General features: G+C 42.7%; 1 protein-coding gene across 1 annotated transcript in view; it reads right to left on the bottom strand.

Moving 5' to 3' along the window:
* Positions 1-21,305, bottom strand: part of exd3 (exonuclease 3'-5' domain containing 3) — a 40,598-nt gene that overhangs the window by 5,707 nt on the left and 13,586 nt on the right. Inside the window, exon 19 of the mRNA XM_080476847.1 lies at positions 21,165-21,296. Coding sequence (XP_080332973.1) covers positions 21,165-21,296 — 132 coding nt within the window. The remainder of the gene's footprint in view (positions 1-21,164; positions 21,297-21,305) is intronic.

Raw genomic sequence — 21,305 nt, 5'->3', positions numbered from 1 at the left:
CCAGCATCTCAGCCCGACAGTCTGAGGTAATTACCAGCTCTGCTAACTAACCACTACCACCTGACAGCAACCTGAACTTGGACCACGGCAGAGCCTGTCTGGACTTGACATCACACACACCTTAGTCTGACTCACCGCACTCGCGCACACACACATGCAAACTGGCGCACACCGCAGAGGCATGCAAAAGATGTAAAAACCCACATGCAACTCTCACATGAAAGCCTTGCCCATCCCTGACTCACGTTGCACCCAATCGCTTTACCTGCACGGAGTGCAAATTATAAAAAGTCCCATCATGTTGTCCTTGATTTTCCCAGGAACACAAATCACAGAATAGTGCATCACTGCATATCCTGGCAATTAGTTTTATGTTCTTTGACACTTTTTCTTTTAACTAAACTGGAAGCAAATGGGAACTGAGGAGAGCAGCGTCTCTCATTTTCACAGGGAAGGGTTTTCCTTTTGTTGCCCGATACCTCAGTACCTTGTCAGGTCTCGGTGCACGTGTTAAATGTTTCACCATCCTGTCCCTTACACAAAGCCTTACTGTAGTAAAACATGCAAAGTGCAGTTTGGAATATGTTTTTTAATTAAAAAATAAAAAAAGAGAAAGGTGACACAATGTAGAAATCAGCGTTCATATGTACAAAACGTGAAAATGTCAAGTAGCAATAACATTGCAATGAGCACGAGATAAAACCAAAACCACTGCAGACGGAAGCTTTTAAACTGTGCTGGACGGTCCCGGGGATCACTGGCCCACAGGACACAACATCCATGACTTATGGAAAAAAAAAAAAAAGTGTTTCCAGTAGAAAACCTGATGCTTTGCTTGTTTGTCTTCAATAATAATTCCTAGAAATAATTTGTCATAATTTCTGTCTGATCAATACTTCACAGTAATAATAATTCACACCTCCACCTGAATTGTGCATTGTGACTGAGCTCTTTAGTTGTTTTTTTATTTCTAACTGATGCTTCATTGTGAACAAATATACAATACCAGCACCAGTGCTTCTGTCTTCATTGTTATTTTCTCTCAATTCTTCTTCAGAGCTTCCTTTTTTGCCACGTAAACATTCCACTCCCGATGTCGTCATGCTCAGTAGTCATGGAAACAAGACGCTAATCCTCAGCTCTGTGTCTAATTTACATTTTGGTCTGCTTCAAATGTGCACCCCAGTCCGTACAAACAGGTGTGCAAAGCCCTTAAGGCCATTTAGTGATATAAATCATTGAAAAGCATCTACTGTGCATTCAGATCTGAGCAATTAGGCATGACTAACCATATATCTCTTTTTATCATGGCCTTGATTTAGTGAACCTGCAAAATCCCGTCTTTAAGATTTGAGGGGTCGTCTGCCTCATTTGGTGTAATACCCTTGTCGACATTGTTTTACACTTTCGACCACTTTCTCACCCTCATCCTGCCCTCAACATTTCTGCCTTTTCTCTCCCCCTCCTCTTTCGCTCGCCCGGCCTGCCTTTATTTGTGCTCACTAAAAGGGGTAATGAAGAAGATAATAGTCTAGAGTCTAGCAGATAACAGTCTAGCCGTCACACAAATAGCACTAATGCTTTCCCTTGGCTTGGCACAGCCAGTTCATTCTGTTTTTTACACACTCAACCTTCAACCCCGACCTCCATCTCTCCCTCCCGATGCAGTTCAGCCGACGTCTTCCCCTCCTCCGTGTCGTGCTCGGAGCTCCATCTACCCCCTTCCAGTGTTACCTTCCATTTCTCTCTGGTTGTCCATCACCTCTAACCCATTTCTTTCTCTCCTTCCCCAAGTGCTTCTTTTTCTTCTCTCTCTCTCTTCAGACGCCAGATAGCTGGGGCCGGTCTAAGCCAAACAGCTCAGGAAAACAAGGAGCTGAAAAGGCCGGTTAACAATGCGGCTCACTGGGCAATGAGTTTTGAAGAGGGATGAAAACACCTCATCTTAAAAACATAAAGCTGGATTAAACCCTCCAGCCAGTTTCTATTCATATGTTCCTTCTTTAATAGGGCTTGAAATTAAAACACTAAATATTGAAAGTCACAGCTAAAAATCGCTCCAAATGTTGAATAAACTTTTTGCACAGTGTTTGAGAAGCTCCGACCTGTAAATTGTTGCAGTCAAACTAAATAATTGCAGGTTTTAAATGTAGCAATGTTTCCCCTTTAATTACGGAGATTGTGGTCGTGAGCCATTGTCTACTTTGTCTCACCACAACTCTTAATGAACTTGAAGGGTCCCTGTAATTCTAAAAATAACAGACACTTCATTGTGTTTTCTTAAACAGCGTGTTTGTTAAACCCAGCCTGTGCATCAGTGCACCAGAATGACGCACTTAAATTCGAATCAAACAAGACGTTCACCAATTTCTTGGACACCCTCAAGGGACCAAGAGAGGTACACCCACCCATAGTCTGACTTAATCAGATGTGAAACATTTCAAACTAGCAGCCATTGAATCCGACTGACTTAGAAACGTGATGGCAACAGCAGCAAAAGCTCATTTTACTGATTAAAGATTGGCCAGTTTTCTTATTGATTGTCCTGATTGAGGCAGCGTACAATAGTGTACAATACGTCCCGCCACAATATTGTTAATAACAGAGTGTATTTGAATTTTAGTACATACAAGGGCCACATGTTCAAACCAAATGAGGTCCAGCCACCATACTCTCACGAAATCCTGTGGGAATCGCAGTGTGTCCTTTGACACACTTTGGATTTCAGCTTATTTTCCTTTGAATGTTGCACAATTGCCCAGGTCCCACAAATGGAGGCTTTTGTGGTACCGTCATATGGGCAATAAAACCACTTGGTTCTCTCAAATGAGGAAGGGAAAAAAAAAAAAAAAAAGCAACCACACAACAGTTAGCCGACATTTGGACCCGACTTGGGGCTCTAAATGGCCTCCCCTCTCCCTGACGTTTGTCTCAGATGGGACAACTGTGTTTTCTCTCCCCCCAGATCAAAACGGTCAAATCCACTTATTTAGCCCATGCCCTCATTGCACTCATACGACCTGACGTTACGACATCCGCAGCGTTTCCTCGACATGCGCTAACAGTTCTCAAACTGTCACTCCACCCACACACTCAAACTGAAATTCCACCCACTGGATCCATCAAACCTGAACTTCATCTGCACATGCACAATGCCTCGTCATGGGAGAGCCACCGGCAGATTCCTTTGCTCAACGTTTATCGCTGCTGGCGCATATTTCACCTTCCCACCCCCCCCCCCCCCCCCCCCCCCCCAATCCTCCTCTCACTTTTCCTTTTTTTCTAATCTCTTCCTGATGCCGAGGCACGCAGGGAATGTTATTGTAATGCAGAGTGATTCATCTAGGACTGTAAATATTGACAGTGGTGGCTGCTGCTGGTCTGGTCTCCTCTCTCATCGCGAGCTGTGAGGGAACGGCGGGTAAAAGACTCTCACATGGCTCTTTGACAGAAAAAAAGTGTGAATGTCAAAGTGCGGTTCCACCAGATAATTTCACAGGCTCGCTCACCGACATCAAAGGTGAATCTTGTATAATCAGATACGAGCGGCTGACAGCAGGAAATGACAAAATTCTCATTCTGCCACAGAGCTCATGCATGTGCTTTCAAGTTTTAAGGTTCTTTTATGTGCTTTTGTGCATCTGTGCATCATCGGCCTCATTTCTTCAAAGAGTTCTACATGCGTAAAACTTGCCAACTACATAAACAGCAGGGGCAGCAACATGTGCATGCAGAGTAGAGAGTCATTTCAAGTCAAGACCGTTATTTGTCACAAGCATAATTATACACAGTAGAACATGCAGTGAAAGGTGTTTAGCACCTGTTATATATATATATATATATATATATAGTTGATTTCATGAAAGTGGAAGCAGAATTTGTACATTAATGCACTTTACATTTCCAAATGAACACCTCCAAGATATGAAAGGAGAAAGAAAATATTTCTTATATTTATCTGCCCCTTACTTGAAAAATGTTAAAAAAAAAAAAAAAAAAAAAGACGGTCACCTACATTGATTTTCAGTAACATACACCATCAACACAAAACGATAAAAGAAAACAAAAAAAACCCATGCAGTACAAGTTTACAAGCTCAAAAACAATTGATCGCCATCATCCAGTACCACTGTATGTAGAAGACAAGCAAAATAAATGAATCAAGGCGAAAGTCGACAGTGGAGTGGAGGCCCAGACCAACGATTTGTCACGCCACACCTTAAACACAGAGGGCAATCAAATACAGAAAGATTTAACTTAAAAATGCAATCACACAAAAACCATGACATTTAAAGAGCACACTCTTCCTAAATTAAAGCAGGTTTTCACTGATGAGATGTGACTGATGGTAACCAGACACAGCAAGAAAACATGAGCCACTGAGTTTTTTGCAGATCCACTGCAATTATTCATGCTTGCATATTTCACAAGTTATGAGGGGTTCTATAGCTGTAAAGTAGTCACAAAAAGTGAAAAGTATTAAATTAAATATTACCGTTTCTGCTTTTGACAGTGCTGAGAAGCTCATGTTAAATCTGTGTGATATGCTGGTGAATGTTGTCTGATTGGCCAATCGACTGCAAAAGACCCAGGGGAAATAAATCGACATCGACATCATTGCGACGCAAACCCTCTGCATCGCCGTTACCCTCCCCCGCAGAGTCTCACCCAACACAGACTGCAGAGGCTGCAATTGGTCCGGTCTACTACAAAATCTATGGTACCGCGCTTTTCCAGTTTGATCCGTATACACCAGAAATAAAATTATTTATAACAAATCACATGGCGAATGTTTTCATCACTGTACAAGTGTGCCATGACACTAACAACAAGTTTCATGCGGTTTCAAGACAAATCCTTCAGAAACCCGATGCCCCCTGGCGTTAATGGCGGTGAGTTATTGACGCAGAAGTCTGAAAAGGTCCACGACAGCTTTGAATTAACGGACTGCCATTTGCGATCGACACAGAGGCATAACTAAGTCTGAAGATGCTCAGCCAGATAGTGCATAATTACTGCTTCAAACTCTGCAGAGCTTGCAGGCCAAAGCAGACAAGAGATTCGCACATCAATCAGAGTCATCATATGGATATTATCAGGACACACACAGCCCACAGTGCACAGGCTATGGGAGAGTGAGATAAAGGTAAATAAAAGAGGGAAAGGGCTTGAGGTTAAGTGGCAATAATGATACGGGATAAGACACCAGTGTGTGTGTGGGTCTGTGAATTCAAACTCACTTCAAAGTGTCTCTGGGAGCCTTGTTCATGTCAACAGGACACGCAGGAGAGGCTCACAGCATTGGTAAGCGGCGAGGTAGAGGGGGAGGTTAAAAAAAGAGGGTGTGGGGCAAAAAAGGAAGCAGTACACGATGGTGAACAAAGGCCAAAGGGAAAGAGTGGACCGAGGTGGAGGAGGGTAAAGAAGGGTTAAGCAGAAGTGGGTCGGAGGTGAGAGGTTGGGGCATGTGGGTAGTAAAGGAGGGGTGAGGGGAACTCGCAGTGAAGGGGTTCACCTCTAGTGCGAAGGCAGTGAGGTAAGACCAAAGAGAAAGGAGGATGGAGAGAGTTCCCGTGTTGTTAAGTCCTCTTGTAATTTCACCATTCCTTCCCTTTCCTCCCCTCCCCTCCCCTGTCCCCCTTCCCTCCCTCCTCCACTGCACCCTCTCTGCGACCGGCCCCGGCAAATTCCCTAGGGCCAGGGGCAGTCCCCTTTCAGTCTCCAGTGACACAGTAATTAGAAGTGTGGGAACTGAATCCGTCCCTCTTTCTGAGCCCCGCACTCCCCTCCTCTCCCCCCGCCTGCCCTACCATGCTCCCTTGCTCTCTCTCCTTTCGCTGGCCCTTGTCACCCCTCACTATCACTGCCCCCTTCCGCCTTTACTTCCTTTGCCACCTTTATTTTTGCACCCCAGCGCAAATTCACGACTACCGAAGACAGCATCTTAACATGTCACACCCAGCAGTTTGGTAAGGTGTGTATATATATATATATATATATATTAGTTCATATCAAAGGTTCTGGAAGGTCTGCACCAACCATGTCCAATGTGACCATACGCTCTCATCCAGACAAATAATCTCCTTAATTAGAAATTTTGAGGATAGATCAGATAATCCCACACTGACAAGTTCATGCTGGCTGAATCCTCACTGGCCACCTGTGATGTTGATGAGAGCTATGCATCTCGCACTCTCACACACACTCAACCCCATGCTCTTCATGCACCCCCCCACCACCACCACCCTGACCCCAACCCCAAACCACCCCGCCTCACTCCCTCCTCCTCTGCTACAGCCACATAGTCCCCTATCTCTTCGAACAGAGCAACGCTGTCTCCCTCTCCCCCTGTCAAGCCCACCACCGCCACCGCCCCAACCCCCATTCGCTATCTCCGCGGCGATAACCATGGGAACAGCAGCACTGTGGGAACGGGCCACCAGTTGACCAAAATAGACAGCAGGAAAATGGAGGGAAAGAAAGAAATGAAAGGACACCCTGCGTTCAAGGAGGCCTTACGAGTGTGTATGTGTGTGCTCGTAGTGGGTGCATGGGATTGCTCAGACCGACAGGTACTCAGGAACGCACCTCTCCCCAACAGAGGGTGATGCTGGGCAGCTTGACTTGATACATTACTGAATTATTAGATAGGCAGATTTGGTTTGAGGTGATGAGACACGCTGGTGGTGCGTCTTCTCACATCCACACATGGACAATGTTAACGGTCCGACAGTCAAAAGCCGAGGCTCATGGAAAAAAGGCAACGCCCAAGCCACAAATACCCACACCCAGACAAGTCGGTAACATTACACCATCACACACCCATGCACATCAACAATCACGCACACGTGCAAAGGCCAGCACTCTGTCTTATGAATGAATGAGGAGTCTGGAATGGTTGGTATTCAGAAGCTTCAAATAAGCAAGAAGAGAAAGTTACTGTATTCATACAAGGCAAGTGTTTATTCATACAAATGAACTGACACTTAACGGTAAACACACATAAGCTGTTTAGAGATTTCACATTTGATTGTAATGTGTCACAACTTTGCTCAAGGTAAGATTATAACACTAATAGAAAACCATTTTTAATTTTTGACATAGTACTGAAATCAGATAAAGGTGTATAATGTTACTGCACTTGTAGACAAAACTAACAGTCTCCCTGCATTTGCACATGAGAGATACCGAGACCCAGCAGGACAGACCCAGCAGGACTTTTGTTTTGTACGTTTGGCCCATAGGCAAAGTTTGATGTACCAAAAAGTACACACAAAGGCAAGCAAAGTCTTCAGACTGCATGGATTCAGTTAATGGTCTGGGATGCGTTTCCGATGAGAAACAGGGCTGTTCCTTGTTCTTCTAGGGGAGGTGAAGGGGAAAGACGCAAGCAGCGCATCATCTTTTTTTTTTTTTTTTTTTAAACCTAGTGTGGGTCTAATTTTCCATTCCATTTATATCACCAATGCTTCATGTAAGTCTAAAGTCTAAGATATGACTCTTGGCATCTTATTTTTCATTCCGTCTTCACAAAGCTTACTGCTTTTGCAGATGATCCTGTCAGTCTGTTTTCTATTTGTCATTTTCACCTTCTTGATTGCCCCATACATCAACATATACCACCTCCTCTCTCTTTCTCTTGATTACGGGTGTACGGGTGTATTGACCACAAACCCCACTTCAGTTAGCTCTCTGTTGTCCTCTGATCTATATCAATCCATCTACATATGCCCATCCATCTATCTACCACCCCCAGTTGCTTTTTCAGGCCTCTCCCAGGCCAAGCAGCCTGACCTCTCCAGTCGTCTACCTCTTTGCTCCCAGGGGTTAGGGGGTGTGTGCCTCTGACCATTCCCATCCCGCTAAGACTTTCACTTTAATCTGACTCCGTGAGCAGCAGTGGAGAAAGAGAGAACAAAACAAGAGAAAATGTGTGCATGTGTGCACCCGCCAAGCCTGGAGCTCCCAAAGCAAACAAACTTTTAACCTCCTGATAACATCACATCACGTAAGAGGCAGGCTTTGGGAAGAACCCACTGCAAGACATAGCTGAAGGTTTTCTGGCCCATCCAAGTCTGCATTCCAGAGACGTACAAGTGCACGTTACAAGCAGCGAACATGCTCCACTTATTTAAACAACGCTCACTGACTGCACATACCTCTGCGAAGAACTGTGAAAACAAACAGTTGGAATGATGGCACTCAGTTTTGCCCATGACAGACAAAGTAAGAACAAAACAGCAATACATCACAAAATGCATAAACTTCCATCAAAACACACACTGTGGTTTAGTTTAGTTCACAAACCACAAACTGTTACGGGGGGGGGGGGGGGGTTACCATTGATTATCTCCGTCTCCATGAGGTTTAAATTCAATTGTTGACACAACTACTTCTCGGAAACTGCAAGACACACACGAAAACGAACACACACCAGCTTGAACTAACACACAGCATCAATCTACACACAGATGGTCGACATACGGTTAGTATTGTACAGAGATACGGGACAGTGAACTCCAGTATTGTTTTTTGGGGGGGGGGGTTCTCCATGCCTTCAAATTCACATGCCAATGAAAATTTACTTTTTTTCCCCCATTGGTGGCTACAAATGAAACCAGTTGCTGCAGACCAATACAGAATTTAGACCAGAGAGTAGAAGTCATATGCAGACCACGTGAACTAAAAGTTTGATAAAATAGAATTGAAATACTTTATTAATCCCAGATGTTGTATGTTCTTTCTGTTCCAGCAACTCTACAAAGAATTTCCCTCTGGGTTTAATGTCAATACAAAAAGAAGTCAACAAATCCACCCCTTTATGAACTTTGACTATGAAACAGTTCAAACCCATTAACTGCAGACAGGAAGACCCATACAGCTGCAGAATTTAAATACCCTCGCTCTTGTGTTACTGTAAAGCACTGACAACAGACCACACACAACCATCACACAGATAGCAATCATAAGCTGAACAGTAGCTAAAATGATTCATCTGGTAACCTAACATTAAGGAAACATCACGGAGCAATGGAGCATAATTTGCTTGAAAAGTGTATTCAAGCTGCAATCACCAACCTGGAGAGGACAATGTCTTACTCCTTCTCCAGTGTTGTTAAAAAGACGTCAACCAGAATCAGTTTTCTTTACCAGTAGGAAAAATAAATAAATCATAATCATGCAGCGAAGACTTCCTCTATAGCTTCATCCAGACTTTGGGTTCTGAGCCGATCGCAGCTGAGAATCGGCAAAAGCAAGGAGGGCACTCTGGACAGGTCATCTGTCCATCAGAGACACTACTGCATTAAAAAATGGTCCTGAAATAGTCAATGAACAGAGTACAGCTGCTACCTTAGCCTGCACAGAAACATGTGTATTTCACATCGTTATTCTTTAAACCCTCAAGTTATCCTCAAATCTGAAAGTCATGGCAAGCAGATCAAAGCCCCCTGCGCCCCCCCAAAAAAAGAATTGCTGAGAGAGCTCATTTGTCATCTCACATGTGAGCAAGTGTGGCCACCTCAAAAGCTGGGCTGCATGAGGAGGAGCGGCTCATGCCACTAAAGTGGGCCCGTGTGCCTGAGAGTTGTGATAATAACAACCTTAAACCTCTCAGCTATTTCTCACTGGCAGGTATTAGCACGGCTGACAAGAGTTCTTTATCATTGCCGGTTGTGTGCAGCAGCGCAGGCTGAACAAGCTCGGATGGCTTGCTCTGTTGCGGTGCATGCAGAGTGTGGGAGAATGATCTACGATTCACTAAGCTGCAAAGACCAAAGATCACATTTCACTATCGCAAGGGAAACCATTAAACCATGACCACAGACACAAAGACGATCATACCAGCAGTATCTGGGAGAGGAAAACATGATTACTAGAGCTGGTTCTCACAACATTCTTCTTAAGTTACCTACTTGATTTCAATTTTACTGATAGAGATTGAATTCGTGGATAATCTTGAAGCGAATCTAGATGACAAACGCACACACACACTTTGAAAGGTAAAATAAAAGGAACTGCTACTGCTAACAAATATCTGGCCTACTTTTAGATGTAGTTTAATGTAATTCAGATCTCATGAGGCCTGAAACATGTTGGAGGTCTGACTCATTAACCTAAGAAATGCACCTTTAAAGTTACACAACACGACATGTTCAAATGCAATTTTAATGACTTAAGATCAGTTCCCCGAGTAGTATTGCGGTCATTAGCTGACCTGGGGTTTGTTATTACACTGCAAAGAATTTTGCCTCCCTTAGGAGACTATTTGGAAGCAGGGGGCAATCACTCACGGCAGCACAGTCTGGCTGTGCAGCTACTGTGCTCTGCAAAACATGAGAAACTTCCTCTTTCTCTGTGTATGTTTGAGAGGAAGGCATCAGTAAGTGGTTCCCTCTCCCCGAGCGGCAGGGGAAAGTAGACCCTCTCGAGTGCCTCTTGGCTTCCCCACCTCCCCCATGAGCCAATAACGCAGTCGCGCACACACACACGCACACAGAGTGTGGTTTCTCCTCTGGAGGGGAACATAAACAGGGCTGTCTGTCTGCAAGTGGAGAGCTAGTTCTCATGACATCACCACCCAGCAGGAATGCTCCGCTTTGCCACGTCAAAGCCCTCCACACCAACCAGAAACGCGCGCGCGCACACACACACACACACACACACACACACACACACACACACACACACACACACACACACACACACACACACACACACACACACACACACACACACACACACACACACACACACACACACACACACACACACACACACACACACACACACACACACACACACACACACACACACACACACACACACACACACACACACACACACACACACACACACACACACACACACACACACACACACACACACACACACACACACACACACACACACACACACACACACACACACACACACACACACACACACACACACACACACACACACACACACACACACACACAGATTTATGCACGTCCACATGTTTGCAGGGAAATGCATCACATACACTTCAATGGAATTTGGAACTATTTTATCTTCATCTACATTTTCTTAATTGGCAATCGTTTTTGATTTGTCAGACGTCCTCTTCCTCCGCATCTCCTCCCTTATCTTTATCGCTCTGTTTACTAGTTCTTTCCTCAAAGATTCCCCATCCTTCATATCTGCGTTGCTTGCGTGGTCCACAATGTCAGGACCACACACATACCACATATGAGAAAGACCAATATATAACAGCCTGACCGCAGAGAGGAGAACTGTATCACCTATGAGAATCTCGGTGTGTATTTTTGCGTGCGTGGTGGGGTGGAGGGGGGACATGGGAAATTACGCACTACTTCATTGTATTGGTGTTTGGAGGAAAAGCCCTATTGAAGCTCTCGCTCCTTCCTTCTTACCTCTCTTCCTCCCTCGCCAACTCTCTCCTCCCATTTCCATCCCTCCATCTCTTCCTGCCTCATATTTTTCTCTTCCTGGTTATCTCCACCTTTGCTATTTTCACCTTCTTACTTCACTTTCTTTCCTCTCTCCATCTCAGCCTGTCACCTTGTCCTGTTTTCTCACCATTTCTCTCTCCCGCTTTCTTTTTCATCCTCCGTATTTCTCTCAGGGCTTTTTTTTTTGGGGGGGGGGGGGGAGCAGAGGCAGGAAGCAGCTTGGCTCTTAGACAATGGAACACATCAAAATAAAAAAACAGCACCAGCCTCACCAACTTCACACTCACACATGCAGTCACACACAAACAGAGCAAGACAAACAGGACATTCCAGCTGCCGGCTGCACCGGATTCCTCGCCTTGGCTAATCTGAAACGGAGAGTGAGACTGGGAGTGGAGCGGAGCGGGGAGGCAGGGTGAGAACTTTGGAAGAGGAGGGGAGATGGAAAGTCAGCAGGCCAAACGGAGGGTAAGCCGGGCAAACTCAGATTGCTGAGCAGAGTGGGGGAACACTTCAAAAACTTCTTGGGGTGTTGTGACGATGAAGCAATGCTATAAGAGCAATTCTGATGTGGGTGATTTGACACCGGTTTCAAGGTCGGCTTTTTTGGTGTTTGGGACCGACTACTGAGGCAGGGTGGGTGTGAACAGCATTTTTTTACAATGGTCTCAGTGTGGCTGTTTTGGGGTGCAACGAAGTACAAGAAGGTGAGTACAGTGAGAGTGTAACATGAACACAAGCACACCAGAATGTCCCTGTGTGCTTTATTTTTTTTAAAGATTGGACAAAAAATGCTCCTACATTCAGAGGAGCTATGTATTGAGGCTTATTCCAGAAGCATACTGAAAATGACAAAGATGGAGAAAGAGAATGGCAAAAACCCTCACCAACCTAGAACCAAACTCCATTAACAAGCAACTAACCACAACCAACAACAAAGATATGCCGTCTTCACAAACCACTTATATATCACAGCGTGCAATGCCATTATTAAAACGGGAAAGGAAAGAGAAAAGGTGGTCCAACAAGCTGCACAAAGTACTTGGGACCATGTGAACATGCCCTCTTCAGATCATCGTGCTCAGCCGTGACGACACCTTGCCTGTTGTTTTGGCATTTGCATCAGAGCATTCAAAGTGACCGTGAACTACGACATATGAAATTTATCTTTTGGTCCTCGCCAAATGCACATCCTCATTCACAGGAACAGGTGTGTGAACACAGTTTAAACCAATATTGGTTAACCATGACATTTGTGTCTCGATACCTAAATGATGCATTTAATCTATTTTTCTATATTTCTTTTTTATGATGTATTACTTTTATATTTATTGACTGGTTTTATGACAATAACCTTGATTTTCAAAAGGGGTTGTCCTTTCTTTTACCCAGATTGAGTGGTGATCAGCTCGAGCCATTCACACCTTGATAAAGCAGCTGTTGAGGAGAAATAGATGCTGGGAACTTATACGTTTGGTTACATTGATCATGGTATAATATATATTTTCAAAACTGCCCCTGTATTATTGAGGAGTTACGATAAATTGGAAAAATAAGACTAAGCGCAAAAAGTGGGACAGAAGGGAAAAAAAGCTGATGAGAGGGAAGATATCGGTATACTTTAAAAAAATAAAAATAAAATATATATATATATTTCTGCGATTGCCGTTGTTTCAAATTTTTGGGGGGGGGGGGGGGTTTGATGTACAAAAGCAGTCTCCACAGATTATGGTCAGCACCATCTGCTGAAGTGATCAAACTTAAACCATTTAACACGTTGACATCATCTTCCAGACAGAGTTTACTTTGTGCCTAAACAAACAGGTGACACAATGCAGGTGTTCATACTGCCCTATATTTCTATCTGCTTTCAAACAAGTATTATGCAACTGTAAAATAATCCCGACAGAATAAGAAATTCATCTTCCTTTATCAGAAGCATCTCTTTTATATTTGTGCTTACAATACAACCAGAAAAGCACTAAAGTGACAACACTTGTTAAAGTTGCATCTCAGCCAGCCTGATCGGTAAAGGCCGGGCTCGCTCACGTTGCAGATTCAATTCAAACTGAATTTTGCTTGTAAGCAAATGAGTCAATTTCAACCAAGTTTGTAAGTGGGATCGTCGAATGAACTATTTAACAGTAAAGGAAGTGCTATCATTTTAACATTTCGATGTGCATGTAAAAAGACACATCAGGGGAAAAACTGTAAACATGGCTTCTTAACAGATTTCTATCCCTGGACTGATTCCAACTATAACTCAATCTTGCAATACGACGTGCATGCAGAGTCATCCAGCTTTCTAACGCCTTCAAGAAGCCTGAGCGGCTTCGAGGAAACTATATATTCTCACACAGTCATGCAAACAGACATTCACACAGATACATGTCATGCATGCCCCGCACACACAGGTGTCATTGCGTTGCTATGCTATCCTGGGGCCAACTTGACTGTGGGAAAAGGGGCAGGCCTGATTTTTTTTCAATGCTTGATGAGTGATTGCTCATCTTCTTTGGTATCTAGCCGTGCATATATGTGTCTGCTATTGTGTCTGCCCAGACAGCTGGGGGTTTTTCCACACTATTTCCAAAAAAACCCCAGCTGTTTCATAAGAGTTCAACATTTGACAGCAACTATAGACTACTTACCTACTATAACTATGCATGGGAAAATACAGTAAGAGTATGACAATAAGGGATAAGACTTTAATCGCATTCCATTGTAATTTGGAGGACGACAAGTGAACAACTGTTTACGATTTCACATTAAAATGACAAATTATTTCATCATATTTCTGCAAATTTCCAAAATGTGAAAATGATTAGTTAAGTTTAGCTTTATGTAATGCATATGAACATGAAGTTCGAGGAAGCATTTTAATGGCAAGTAAGTAAATTTAAACAGATCAGTGTCATAATTTCATATTTTTACTATTGTCAGATTACTGCACTTCAAAAAAACATTTCTGTATTTACTGATGTGGAAAACCTTTTTTATTGAAATGATATTTTTATCCATTTCTTTCAACTTCAAAGCTATGTGTCACATCGAGAGCCTTTGGCTTTTTCTCTAGTTTTGACCAGGTGCTGTTATTCATACACAGACTTTGTAGTTAAATCAATCTCATTTAAGACAATAAAGTTATAAAAATTAAAAAACGGGGAAAATCCTTTTGTAGATGAAGGAAAAAGTCAAATAAGCACAGTATATCACGATGGATAACGGAAGTTTTAGTCATAAATGTTAATGCCGATAGTTACATAAAACATAAGTTGTTAATAATAATTTTACACTGAACAGCAATACAAATGTAAATCTAAATATGACAAGTGATTTTGATGATAAAAACTATGATATATTTCCAGACTAATGCTCCTCGAGAACCTAATTGAGTTTAGCTGAAATATTTTAGTGTACTGTTCTTTCATCGTTATTTTAGAAAATTTTGGGCGGTTCTATTCTGTGGGATTCGCACCTGCCTTGGCTGACTATATATTTTTTTTTCGGTCAGAAAACAAACATTTCTTTATAAATGAAAATACTTAATATAATCATGGAGAAATAGAAGATTGTATCTCAACTGTCTATGAATTTGGGACGACGCTAGTTATTTTTATTTGCGCAGGACTAATTCGTTTGAGTAATTGTTTCCCTTTGCAGTAACTGCTTCTGAAATTCTAGTGAAGTAAACTGACATACTTTTGCTTTTGGTATGAACAAGTTTCTGAGGCATATTCATGTCTCCAGTAAAGAGGTCATAACCATAATGAAAGCTTTGAGTAAGTAATTGCAAGCAACAGGATACTTTTGAAACTGTCATACTTGTTTGCTCATTCATAGAGCCGTATATTGGAATGTCAGGAATCCCAATACCTTTTTCCCTGATTTGGCCCTCCTATTGACAGAGAGGAAAAACGCACAACATGCTGCCCTTAGGAAGTGAGAAAACAAACAAAAGACATGGACATACAAGTCACATATACGCCACTCATAACTGCCCCTGGATGTGTATCAACAGAAGGGGTGAGAGTGAGTCACTTTGTGTGCAAACAACACTTTACCCCAATGTTCACTTGTAGCGCATTGTGTGTGTGTGTGTGTGTGTGTGTGTGTGTGTGTGTGTGTGTGTGTGTGTGTGTGTGTGTGTGTGTGTGTGTGTGTGCGTGTGTGTGTGTAACAGGAGATGCGAAGCCCTCGCCCCACACAGTGGGAAATATTTGGGATGGTTTCCCTCGGAATGTCTTGGCGTGCCTATGGAACGCTGCCCCCCTCCTCCTGCTCCTGTCTACTGTCTCCTCCTCCTCCCCCTCTTGTCTCCCAAAAGAGCGAGGGAAGAAAAGAGGGGAAGGAGAGTGGGAAAATGACAGGACACTCAAACATGACCCGCTCTGTCACCAGATTGTGCGTGCGCCAAGGTGGCTCGCTAATGAAACTCATTCAAGTAAACTTTTTCCTTCCCTTATATACACATATATATATATACACACACACACGCACACACATTACTAGGTCTTAGGTTTAAATTCCTTGAACTTTGGATGCTTATGTGCAAATAGGTCGATTTTATGCGGCCACTCCGACTCGTTAAGAGTTAAGAAATAAAAAAAAAAGATATGGGGTAATAAATGGTTTGCAAAATTTTCTGAATGTTTTCTTTTTGTTTCATAGCATGAATGTGAAATGGAGATGACAAAGTGCATATTTGTGGCTCTGTCCAAATGTTGCGTTTGAAAATGTAAACATGAATTAACACGCGAGCCAATGACATAAAAACTAATCTTGGAATGTCATACAAACATGTCCAGACATTGACTTCAGCAATTCATTCACACGTGTGCACATACACACACACACCGAGACACAGACACACACTCTGAAGGTTAACATTAAACGTGTCTCAACCTCTCACATTCCTCCCGTCTCTCAGCCTGCGGCTCTCTTTGTAGATCAAAAGGACAGACAAGTCTTTCTATCGCCTTGCTCTCCTCCTCCTCTTCTTTCACTCTCTCTTCCGCACTCCACAAACACCTCGCTTGTACACAAGCTGAATTTTTATGTGCTGACCTACTCCCTTTTTTGTAAACTTCTCCGTTTTTGTCTCGCTCACTGACTCACCTGCCGGTACTCGATTCATTTCATTGTGCTGCCTTTTTTCATCTTCATACTTGCATGCCATCACCTCTTTTCTCACTTCTTTCTCATCTCCCCTCCCTCCCCCTCCTCCTCCTCGCCATCTCTCCCACCCTTCCCTCTGACAGTGTGGCGGTTCCTGTTGCTCTTGTTTTCACTTCCCCAGCAGTCTGGTGCGTGGGAACCAGCAGTTCTGCTGCAAAAGAGACTGCATGCCTCCTCAAACATATGTGAAAAGGTGATGATGTGAACATTTCTATGGTGGTGACTTTACTCCTTTTCTATATATCAGTTTTGAATGTGTATCTAAATCTGTGTGTGTGTGTGTGTGTGTGTGTGTGTGTGTGTGTGTTGGGGACTTGACAATCTCTCAGGAAATCTCTGCTATCTAAACATGTCTATAAAAGGCCAGTGTGGCACATCTGATATATCTGCACAACCCAACGGAAGTGTGTGTGTGTGTGTGTGTGTGTGTGTGTGTGTGTGTGTGTGTGTGTGTGTGTGTGTGTGTGTGTGTGTGTGTGTGTGTGTGTGTGTGTGTGTGTGTGTGTGTGTGTGTGTGTGTGTGTGTGTGTGTGTGTGTGTGTGTGTGTGTGTGTGTGTGTGTGTGTGTGTGTGTGTGTGTGTGTGTGTGTGTGTGTGGCAGCTATTAGTGATGTGCAACTAACTGCACCCTCCAAACAAACCCTATGCTGGAATCTGTGCAGATTGACCGAGGATTAAGGACTACTGTCGTTAACAGAGGTGCTGACGTGTGTTTGACCCATTAACACTTCAAAAGGTTCTTTGAGGTTACCAAAACTCTATCAGAATGAAAATAATGCAAAACTAAGCTTCGTTTCATGTAAACATTGGGTTTACATGAAACAAAACAAAGAATTAAAAAAAAAACCTATTGCTAAAATCTGTATGACACTTGTGACCTTTAACTACAAACATGCAGAAACAAAATAAATCAGGTAGATTGGTGTGGTAAAAAAAAAAGTATATAATTAAATAGAGTATTACTATAGCAAAAAGTACTTATTTCAAATAAAATGAGGAGAGTTTGAGATCTTCAACCTGTCCTGTAATTTTATCGTCTTCCTTCTTTGTTTCTAATTGTGATGCAAGATGTCACACATGCCACTTTATCTCAAGGACCTAAAGTACACCCAAACATGAGAAGTCCAGACATGTCAAGAATAGCATATATTCTGCACGTGCGCTATGGATCAGTCCACTGCTGGATTTTCTGGATCTGTGCTCACTGCTCAAGATAATCATTTTCACATAATTCATCCTGTCTTGGGGAAAAAAAAGCCCCACCTGAACAAACGAAGAGCTGCATTGATTTTTCCAAATATGATAACTGGAACATGACCATCGACTCCGGTACTCCCGTCCCGTCAGCAGGACTGACGATACTTCGAACAATCGCAGATTAGATATATCGAGCATCGTGCATTTGTAACATCAGCATGTAATAAGTAAAACATCGTAATATTATATAACCGGCAGATATAGAAAGTTGGTTATTTTCCATAGGAGGGACAGAAGCACTCACTCAATCCATATTTTTGACAGACAAAAAAAAAAATGCATACAGCCTTAATAGCACTACAAGTAGATGCAAGGCCCCATGAAGTTAGAAACAGATTTCCGTAGTTTTTGATTTTTGCTCATGGGCAGGCTGTTCAATTTTTCACTTGGTATCAAATAATTGCAAATACTTACTTGAAGAATTTTTCTTCCTAAATATCTTATGAATCCGGCTGTTCTTGGGGCTTTTCCCTATTTCTGCATCCAATGAAAAGTCACAGGGATCATATTGTGTCTGCCCTCTACACCAACAGCAAATAACGGTTCAAAATATTGGCACAGTGACTTACAGAAAATGTCAATCCCACCTATATAGAAACTACCTATATTCGGATGCCATTTGAAATTGATAAAAATAGAAATCAACCATCACTGCCTGTCTTTCAATTAAATTGATTACTTTCCCTAAACAACTTAAGAAGTTGTGGTATGTAGCGGAGCTATGATGTAATCAGGATAACTGAGAACACTATTTCAACATTAGAATGTGCTACATCCTACTACAGGAAGCAAGATGATTCAGACTATAGCAAAAGTGGAGTTGTAAAGATTTTAAGTTACTGAAAAAGAAAAATGTGAACGCTGTTTTTTTTTCCTCGACAGGACAGATTATGTACCATCTTTTGAGTGGTACACCTGTCTGACACACACACACACAAAAAAACATACCGCAAACCTGCGTTCCCACAAGCTGGATGAAGTAAAGCCAATAAGAACTTTTTCTTATAAAGAGGAAAACAGATTTTCTATTTCAGAGCACACTGTAGATTGATGACTTACAGATAAGTATTTTCAGACTCTACATGACATTTCAGATTAAAGACAGGTGATTCAGTGGGTATTTATTATCCGGCGTTGCAGGCAAAGCACACGTATACACAAGAGGCTTTTCTACACTCTTTCTTGAGGTCTCAATGGTGGACACACCGTTTCTAATTTCTGTGTAAACCACTGATAGACGAACACAAACCCTACGACATAACCACAGTGTACAGGTTTGTGATTAATCTCTTTAGTGGCCGCTTCATTCATTATGTAACTTGTTTTTTCTCGAGACGTTCATCAGTGATGTTGGTGAATGAGGAAGAAACGGAGAGACAAAGAGAGAGAAACTAACCCTTCCATTGCTATTCAGAGAGCTTTTTAATCAGATAACAAAGGGGTTAACTTTGCCTGGGTGGGCTGAGGAGCAGCCTGCAGGGTGAAACTCACTCTCCAGAACAGAAACGGGATAATCTGTAACTATTTAAAAGTTAGACGACTAATTTTAATAGTTTAAAACAAACAGAGTTTTATAAAAATGTTATATTTTTGGTCTTTTGTTTTAAATTTCAGAATGACCATTTTGATTATTTTAAACATAGTTAATTGAAACTATAAAATATGACCAATTCCAGGGAATAACCAAAGTCAGTCACTTTAAATGGATTCTGGCTCAGGGAGAGGTAGTCGTACCCATGCAGACGTTTGGAAGATATTTCCCACGCTGAAGGACAAAAGCTTTCTCAGGTTGCTCCTGAAGTTAAAGACGGATCTGTACCAGAGCAGTAACTAGTGACATGAAACACTTAATTATTTTAAAGGTCACATTTGGCCCGAGTTCACAACGACTTGCCCCTGATGATGTGGACTGACTGATAAATGGGGCAGATAGGTACACCATTTGGCTTCTGGTTGTTCGAGGGGAGGTTTTTGTTTTTTTTCCTGAGTGAGCATGTGTTCGTGTCATCATATCATCAGGACAGGAGGTAGCAACAAGGTGGTCCAGGATTGTAGCATTTTGTGTTGGAAAGAAAAGCAGCTGGTGGTGTATCTTGACACATTTGGGACCCCCCCCCCCCTACTCGGAGCAGGCCAGAACACCCAAGTTTAGAAAGTATCCAGCAAGGATCCCCCTCACAGTCACCACACACAAACACAAACACCATCATTGTAGCACACAGTCTTCCTAAACAGCCACCCACTGAGATATATATAGGTCAGGTACCGTAAATCACACTGTTATTGATAGTATCTGCTCAACAAAGGCTGCACAAACAAGATAAATAGGGGATTGATTAACAAAGGTGAGAGGCGCTTCCAAGTGTACTTGTAAAGAAGTATGCACTGTTTTTTTAAGAAGTAGGAAAATGTCGCTGAAAAGGTTTTTGCAAGAGGTAAATATATTAAAATATATAAAGTTTCATTTCCCCTTCGAGTTCTACTTCTTCCTATTTTGATTTCCTGGTTGCTCAATCAAATTCTCATCCTCCAACTCTAAATCATGCCAATATCCCTTCACGTCCCTTTATTTTTCCTCCATTAATTTTCTCACCTATCACTCACTATTACTCAGGTTGAGCCTTTGGTGGCTGAATACAATGTAACTTAGACATTCTTCTTCAGAGCCACATCCTCCAGCTCCTGCTGGGGGACCCCAGGCATTCCCAGGCCAGATGGGATATGCAATCCCTTTCAGAGTCCCATGGGCCTGCCCAAGGCACCCCCCACCTCCACATGGGCATGCTCAAAATACCTCCACAGGGAGGCAACCAGGAGGGAGACTAATTAGATACTCTGAACATGAAAGTACAGTGCTTCAACTTCAAAATCATCATTCTTTTACTCAAGGTGAAACACAAGACACTGCAAAAAGGAATTAAATTTTGCCCCATCTTCTCAGTTGCTTCTACCAAATATTGGACACTCCACAACCTATTATTGCCAGGTTTGTACCAACCCGACTGTTAAACTGTCACTATTTTCATCCTACTTGTATACAAGACTTAAAGACACAGAGAGGCAGTGATTAAAAGTTCGGGAATTTTAAGAAGGAACGTGTTATTAGTCCATCCACTCTGCATCCAGCTGTCCTTTACTTTGCTGTAAACGTGACACTGTATCTATCTTACCGCTGAACGAAAGTAGAACAGATGTAAAGTTCACACACTCTCCTGTACCAGGGCAAACCCACAAATAGCCTCCAATTACAAACATTACCACACACGGGGTTACCTGACAGCGGCTGAAGATGTCACTTGGAGTGGGCCGGATGTTGAAGTGCCTGAGGACTTGCACAGCCTGGTCTCTGGCCTTATCCGAACAGTCGAGGGACAAACAGCGACCCTCACCCACTTGGGAACGCAACTATACGGT

This window comes from Lipophrys pholis (assembly GCF_963383615.2).
Source record: "Lipophrys pholis genome assembly, chromosome: 12".
Taxonomy (NCBI): Eukaryota; Metazoa; Chordata; class Actinopteri; order Blenniiformes; family Blenniidae; genus Lipophrys; species Lipophrys pholis.
This window is presented reverse-complemented; position numbering and strand designations above follow the sequence as displayed.